This window comes from Electrophorus electricus, chromosome 22 (genome assembly GCF_013358815.1).
Source record: "Electrophorus electricus isolate fEleEle1 chromosome 22, fEleEle1.pri, whole genome shotgun sequence".
NCBI classification, from domain to species: Eukaryota; Metazoa; Chordata; class Actinopteri; order Gymnotiformes; family Gymnotidae; genus Electrophorus; species Electrophorus electricus.
The window spans coordinates 8,198,605-8,206,135 of record NC_049556.1 but is presented as its reverse complement, the minus strand read 5'-3'; the positions used below and the strand labels follow the sequence as shown (position 1 = coordinate 8,206,135).

The window sequence follows — 7,531 nt, the reverse complement described above, 5'->3', positions numbered from 1 at the left end:
ATGATCATATTACATTATTCACTATCAGATTTTTTTTTCGCAATTGCACATTCTTCCATAATTTAAAATTAAAACAGTGCCTTCAATTTCCCTGTAGTAATTAGTTGATAAATCATTTTAAATACTCATTTAATCTTTTGGCAAAATTAAATAGCTTTAAATACACTCTGAGTAGACAATTTCAATACCAATATTTATACGGATACTAATTATCATGTGAACATGACCAGAGGACAGCGTGCTATTTTGCGGCATTTTAGGAGGGTCACCAAAGGTCGCGGTCTGGCATGGAGAACGTGGTTTGGATGAGTGGAACTGTGCTGACTTCATCTGACACTGGGCAGCAGGAATTGACAAGAGTCAGGCACTCCCTAGCGCTACTCACACACTGCAACAACAGTCAGAAGAAACATACCAAATACCAAAAACAAATGATTTCTTTCATTTGGCAAGCAATGTGTAAGCTTTCAACCCCACAACAGTACAGTAACATAACTCATCATGGATCATGAATAAGTGACCATTATTGTGAATATTGTTCTTTCTTCTGCAGTTTTTGTCCTGCAGACGTATTGTGTGCTTTCTTTCAGATCATGGAAACATGACTCATCATTTAACCTCTTTCGTGTGAATGCCAGTGTGATCAGATACACAGGTGCACAAAAGCACCATTGAGAATTTTCTCAGGGAATAGGCTGCATCGAATATCATATGAAGTCTGATTGTTCAGTATTTTAAAAGCTATGGATTGGGATGGTTCTATATTGTTAGTTTTGTGTCATGCTGAGGAAATCCTATACATACCTTTTATTAATCCACACTTCTCTTCCCACGATAAAGTACTGCAAAAAAAGACTAAATGAATCTGTGCATAAGATTTAACAGATTTTTGCCATTTGCCATAAACAAGCCTAAAAAACAAAAATATATGAATAGTATAATTATAAATAATAAATTTATTAATTTATTTGAAATATGTTCAACAAATATCACCTTAAAGATATCTGCAATTTATCACATCTTCTGGTCATAAATTTTAGACCGACTCGCATTTGTCTATATGGACTTCTATTTTTAATCATCAAAAGAAAATAAAAAAAACTCTTTGGTCAAAAATATTTCCTTAGACTATATGCAAAATATGTTTCTGCATACATTTAAGTAGTTTGTTTTTAAGTGTAACTTACAAGTTCCAACGTTGGTCCCTTGGCAATAAACTGAAAGGTAATGAGATTAAAATTAAGCATAAGAGTTGACTATATCTTATTCACTTAAAAACAACAACAGCAATATTAATAATAATAATAATAAATGTATATATATATTTTTTTAAATGCACGTGGACAGTGTACCCAAAATTACACCATAATGCTAATAACAAATCCATATTTAAAGACAGACAAACAAACAAACAAAAATGGTTCCATACCTGAGTAGATCCTACTGGAGCAGAACGGGATGACAGTTGTGTCTGGGTTGACCGGCGCGACCACTACTGAGTACACGTTACCACATGTGACGTCGGCGACATCGCAGGTGCTGCCCCCTGGGCCGGGGCTGCAGGTGTAGCTCCGCCCACTGCCAGAAACCTTGGCCGTGTAGTTGCTAAGGGTTGTGGCCGCCCTCCACTGCACGCGCAGCGTGTTATTGGACCGCTTATAGAGGCGGATCCCTGACGGACAGCACTCACCTGCAGGGGGAGGATGAGAGGGAGGGGCATGTGTAACAAAGGAGGAGCTGGATAAGTTAAGGCAGTGCTTTGATTGATCAATCAGGATATACCTGCGGTGTGACAAGTCATCCATGCGGTCTAAAAAATTCAGTTATTGCAGCTTTATGAAGATTAATAAAATTACACATTTTTTATTACACTGAATTGAGAATTGACTTATTCTCATTTTTACAGAGTGGCCTAGCATAAGGCTGCATGAGTGTTTGGAGCTACCCTGATTCTGTTTGGAGTGTCAGTGAGAGTTGGGGTGTGTCAATTAGAGTGGGGGCGTGTCTTTGAGAGTGGGGGCGTGTCAGGGAGAGTGGGGGCGTGTATTTGAGAGTGGGGGTGTGTCTTTGAGAGTGGGGGCGTGTCAGGGAGAGTGGGGGCGTGTCAGGGAGAGTGGGGGCGTGTATTTGAGAGTGGGGGCGTGTATTTGAGAGTGGGCATGTCGGCAGTTCCTCCCACTCACTGGAAGAGAAGCTGTGGTACGTGCAAGGTTCCGTCTTTCCAGACGGACTGATGGCTTCCAGAGAGACAGTGTAGTTCGTTCCACATGTGATGCAGCCTATCAGGCAGCTGGACTGCAAGGAGCGGCACTTGGCGCTGCCCCTCGGTGACATCAGCGATACGTGGAAGGACTGGGCGCCACGTGCCACTGACCAACTGACGTTACTCAAGGCCTGCGTCACCTGAGTCACAGTCAGGTTGTCTGGGCAGCAAGGAGCTAAACAGAGAGAAGAGAGAGACAGCTGAGCCAGATTCCCAATGAACAGCCAGGGCTGGGATCAGATTTCAGAATTCAGCCTGTTTTTATTTAGGTGCCTTAAAACTGGTCACAAGACTAGCATGTCTTAATTTATTTATATATGAATTTATCATTCAGATTCATGTTACGCGCCCAGCTCAGACATTAGGTAAACCTCAATACACCGTTCAAGACAAAGCTGATGGGTCTTTTTTTTTTAAGAAACTGCAAACACATGATGCAACTACACCTTCCTTGCTATGAGATTAAGAAAAGAGTATCCTGTGCAGTTTGAACCTATCCTCCTAGTCCTATCACCACCAAAGGCAGAGTGCTTCTCTACAACCAGAACCTCTGGGCAGTGAATGGGCACGGTTGGGTCAGGGAAATCTCACCTATCTCAAAGGGCACACTGAAGCTGGGTATGCTCTGTCCAGCTGCGGTGGCCGCGATGACGCTGACCGTGTAGGAGGAGCCACAGAGCAACCCTGTGACTGTACAGGATGCTCCCGTTGACTGACAAGTGTGGATGCCGCCCTGCATGTTAGCGGCAATGGCTGTGTAGTCGGCGGCGATGTTTGAGCCGTTCCAGGTGACATCGATGGAGGTAGAGCTGTTCTGGCTCACGCCCACTACCGCTGGCATGCACGGAACTGTGGGATGAGAGAAAGCGAGAGAAAAATAGAGATAGCGAGAAAATGAGAAAGGGCTTAACAGGAGACGTTACGGAAAAAAAGAAAACATGAAAGTGTGTGAGAGTATTATCTAGGTGTTGGTTTTACATTCAGAAAATGTTTCACCTTTGTGTTTATGTGGTGTGTGTGTGTTTTACCTGTTTTGTGTTTGTGTAAGTGTGTGTTTGTGTGTGTGCGTGTGCTACCTGTTCCATGTATGTATGTGTGTGTGTGTGTGTGTGTGTGTGTTACCTGTTTTGTGTTTGTGTAAGTGTGTGTGTGTGTGTGTGTGTGTGTGTGTGCGTGTGCTACCTGTTCCATGTATGTATGTGTGTGTGTGTGTGTGTGTTACCTGTTTCGTGTGTCTGAGGGCTGCAGGAGAGGTTACAGCCGTGGGTCTCGGTGCAGGGGATGATGGTCACACTGTAATTGGTGTTACAGGTGAGGCTGGAGAGCACGCAGGTGGATGACGTGTCATTACAGATCACGTCGGGCACGCCGGCGACCACTGCCCATGTCTGGTACGAGTCGGCACCACGCACCGGCGTCCACACCATCTCCAGCGTCTCCGGAGAAGGATCCCACACTACCACATCGCCAGGGCAGCACGGCACTTTGGGGAGGCGGGCGAACAGCAGTGTGAGTACAAGCGGCATGCGCGAGTGTGTGACTTTGCTTGGAAATGTGACATGCATTAATCTAGACCAAATAAAGGATCAGCACACCTACATGCCGTGGCTACGATGGTACAAATGTGTAATGTGCAACGTTTCGCAAGTCCTCTGACTCGTGGGCGCTTACCAGTGGTCTCGTTGAGAACAGGTCCGAGGGGGCTGGTCCCAGCCTGGTTGTTACTGAACACGCTGAGCAGGTAGGAGTATCCACAACTGCAGTGGAAGGAACAGGAGATGCTGGTGGTGTTGCACGACTCCTCCATGCCGTCGTCTCGCTTGAAGAAGGCCGTGTAGTAATCGGTGTAGGACGTGGAGTTCCACACCAACGAGCAGTTACCTCCGCCTAACACGTTCACACGGACAGGATCCGGAGGACACGGCTCTGAGGATTAGAGAGAGGGGCACGCGAGAACAAGAGGGAGAAAATAATAATATTGTGTTTCCTTCGTATAGTATAATCCTTCATATATAAGTCTGGTTTTTATTGCTGCAAAATGCTGACATTATAGCTTATACATATAGCTGACATTTATTATGTTATGTGTACATGCACAGGCAAATATTGTCAAACTTTACATGAATTAAAGACAATAATGTAAGAGTAAGAGTAACTTTGTGTGTGTGTGTGTGTGTGTGTGTGTGTGTGTGTGTGTGTGTGTGTGTGTGCGCGCGCGCGTGTGTGCATGTGAATTTGCAGGACACTAATGTCCTATGTAGGAAATTAGAGCAAAGGAAGGCTACTTTTGCCATGATCAGAAAAATATTCCTGACAAAGTAAAATGTTTCTTTTAAAAAGTGCATGCTTCAGTTTCTGAAAGTAAAAGGTCAAAAACTTAAGGTTAAGGTTAGAGTTCCGTTCATGCCACATATTAGAAAACTCATTATATACAGATAGTTACATATATAATACACATATAACATATGTATAAACACCATGTTCTGGACATTCACAGATAAATGTGTGTGTGTGTGTGTTCTTGCATGAAAACCATTGTCCAACTCACTGGTGTTGAAGCTTATTGGACGAGAGGGCTGGCTTGCTCCGGCCTGGTTGATGGCAGTGATGGAGGTGTAGAGGACCTGCCCACAGCCCCCCACCATCAGCACGCAGGGGCTCAACGCAGATGAGCAGCTGACGCCAGAAGAGCTCGTGGCTACGTACTGGTTTGCGCCCTGTACGGAGGCCCAAGACACGGACACGCCCCACACGCCGTTCACCAACACCCCGTGCAGCAGCACAGACTGGGGAGTGGAGGGACCTGTGTGTGTGTGTGTGTGTGTGTGTGTGTGTGTGGGGGGGGGGGAAAAAATCTGCCATTTACACTAACCATCCAGACAGCGGCGCTAATCACCAGGAAATGAGAAGGCCCTGCCTCGTATCAATTCCAGCCAATCATTTCATCTCCACGCCCCGCCCCTCTTACGGGTGATCTGGCAGATGGTGGTGGTGTCTCCAGGGACGCCGTCCGGGCTCCAGCCGTTGACTGTGACGCAGTAGCTGACACCGGCGTCCAGGCCTCCGAGGTCCAGCGAGACGTCGGTGGTGCTGCTGCGGTTCAGCTGCAGGGTGTTGTCACGGCTGACGGTGTAGCTGTAGAGCATGGCATTGGGCACCAGAGCCCAGGCAACCAGGATGCTGCTGTTGCTAGGGGAGGTGCTGTTCAGCTGAGGGGGGGGCAGCACTGCCCATACGGGGAGGACAAAGGGACATAAAAGGCGGGTACAGGGAGGCAGCCACAGATAAAACACTGTCAGTCAGTTTTCTGGATGCAGAGTTGAAATAAATTGCAGTAACAGGATTCTTGATCACTGGATACTGTTTTATACCCACACTTTTCTTACCAGACCTGATCCAGCTCATCTGTAAACTTAGTTGTGAAATAAAACCACTGTTCTGCCCTATTTTGAGAAATACGATTTCAGATGCTGCCCCAAGAGCTAAATGGACATGACCTATTTTAACGTCTGAGATCATTGCTTCCTTCAGGGGACCTTGTCAGAAATGGTGATCCACCATTAATGAGCAGTTGAAACTGCCCTATACCTCAGAGGTCCAGGACAGTGCAACACAGGATACTGTTACTCAAGACGCACGCTAAGCTAACACCCACTCACTCCCCCAGGGGTGAACACATTACACTGGTGAGAAGGTAACAATTCGAGCACCATGAGGCCAAATATGAGCCAAATCTTGATCTGTCACAACTTTTTTATTTTTTTATTCAGTGAGGAGATTGAATGTCCAGATTAGGTCCAGAATCTGGAGAATGGCCGACAGTGTGCCCTCGTGAATGGGTTGTTTCTTTTCAGGGATGCAGGGTCGGTGGGGGTGGGGGGGGGGCGCTTCTGTGAGAGTGCCGATGGAAGAGAGGGATACCTGTTTTTGCTGAAATCTGGCTGGATGGCTGGCTCCGGCCCCCGCCGTTGACAGACATGACGCTGAAGAGGTAGTCTGTGTACGGCTGCAGACCAGTAATCACGCCTGGAGAGTTTGTCGTGAGACCCTCAGAGAAGAACGAGCCGTCGGCGGTCTCAGCACGTAGCACGTAGGAGGTAGCGCCCGTGACCTCAACAAAGTCCACCGTCACACTCTGGCTCTGCTTGGAGATGGCCGTGTTGATGATGGGAATGTCAGGAGCTGACATGTCACAGAGAGGCAGTTACCGCACTTTTTGACACATGAACCCTGGGATCTAACGAGTTAAATATAACTTGAACTTCTCCACATGCATGCATAGGATAATCCAGATAAATACTGACTCTAACACTGAGCACTGCACATAGTAAGTGAATTAATGCATTACCGTCCCGTTCACATTCATAATGTATTTGTAACACATACCAGTGTATCCATCAACACTACTTTGTGCTAGCACAGTCAAGGAGCTGTCTAGTGCCTCCACAATAAAGGTGTAAACAGTATTGGGTGTGAGAGAGTTCACGGATCCGATGATGGTGTAAGGACTGAAACTGCTGAAAACGACACGATCCGGAGCGGTATTGGGAGTGGCTGACACTTTGAAGGAGGCAGCGCCTGGGTAGCTGTTCCAGCGGAGCACAACGCTCTTCGAGGTGACCGTGTATACGCTAATGGTTAGAGAGGTCCCTGAAAAGATGAAAGCGGGACGGTGAGAGTGCAGCAACAATCATCCAAAAAACCCCAACAAATTTTGAGATAATTAATTGATATTCAGGTAATATAGTAAGCAGTATTTTTTTTTAACAGCAATTAGTTCTGACGTTATAATAGGAATTCGAATTTTCTCACAGATTGCGTTTTACCTTGTACAGAATTCTGTAAATAAGAGAAAAAATATATGGTCATTAAGAAAATCCATAACTCTAAATCCAAAAAATATTTTTCATAAAACTTGCATGTCATCGTTTCCATACTATTCACATCCTTCATTTACACGCACGCACACACACACACACACACACACACACACACACACACACACACACAAAACCACATACCTGTAACACAGCTCCAAAAAAAAGTACCCAAAACTTCATTCCACGAAGGTCCATCGTCTTGTATTCCGTTCAGGTTTAAAATCCCAGCTGTATCTGTTCAAGGTGTAAATATTTGATATCTTTTGTCTCTTGTATTACACTAAAATTTTGCTTCACCGGCGTTAACTAAAATATCTCCGGTTAGGCCCGCCTCCTAGGGGAAATTGACCAATCAGAGGTGGGGTAATTTGGTCGCCTCCAGGAAGGT

At 45.7% G+C, this 7,531-nt stretch overlaps 1 protein-coding gene across 1 annotated transcript; it reads right to left on the bottom strand.

Moving 5' to 3' along the window:
* Positions 1-804: 804 nt before the first annotated feature.
* On the bottom strand, positions 805-7,132 carry LOC113570379 (fibronectin type III domain-containing protein 7). Its single transcript, XM_026998756.2, has 12 exons — positions 7,090-7,132; positions 6,650-6,913; positions 6,185-6,445; positions 5,232-5,489; positions 4,812-5,066; positions 3,935-4,189; positions 3,486-3,746; positions 2,855-3,112; positions 2,184-2,438; positions 1,430-1,690; positions 1,188-1,217; positions 805-842 (listed from the first exon to the last, which is right to left on the bottom strand). Exons 1-12 carry the CDS (start codon positions 7,130-7,132, stop codon positions 811-813), a joined length of 2,433 nt encoding a protein of 810 aa, XP_026854557.2. The 3' UTR covers positions 805-810.
* Between the last annotated feature and the right edge of the window lie 399 nt (positions 7,133-7,531).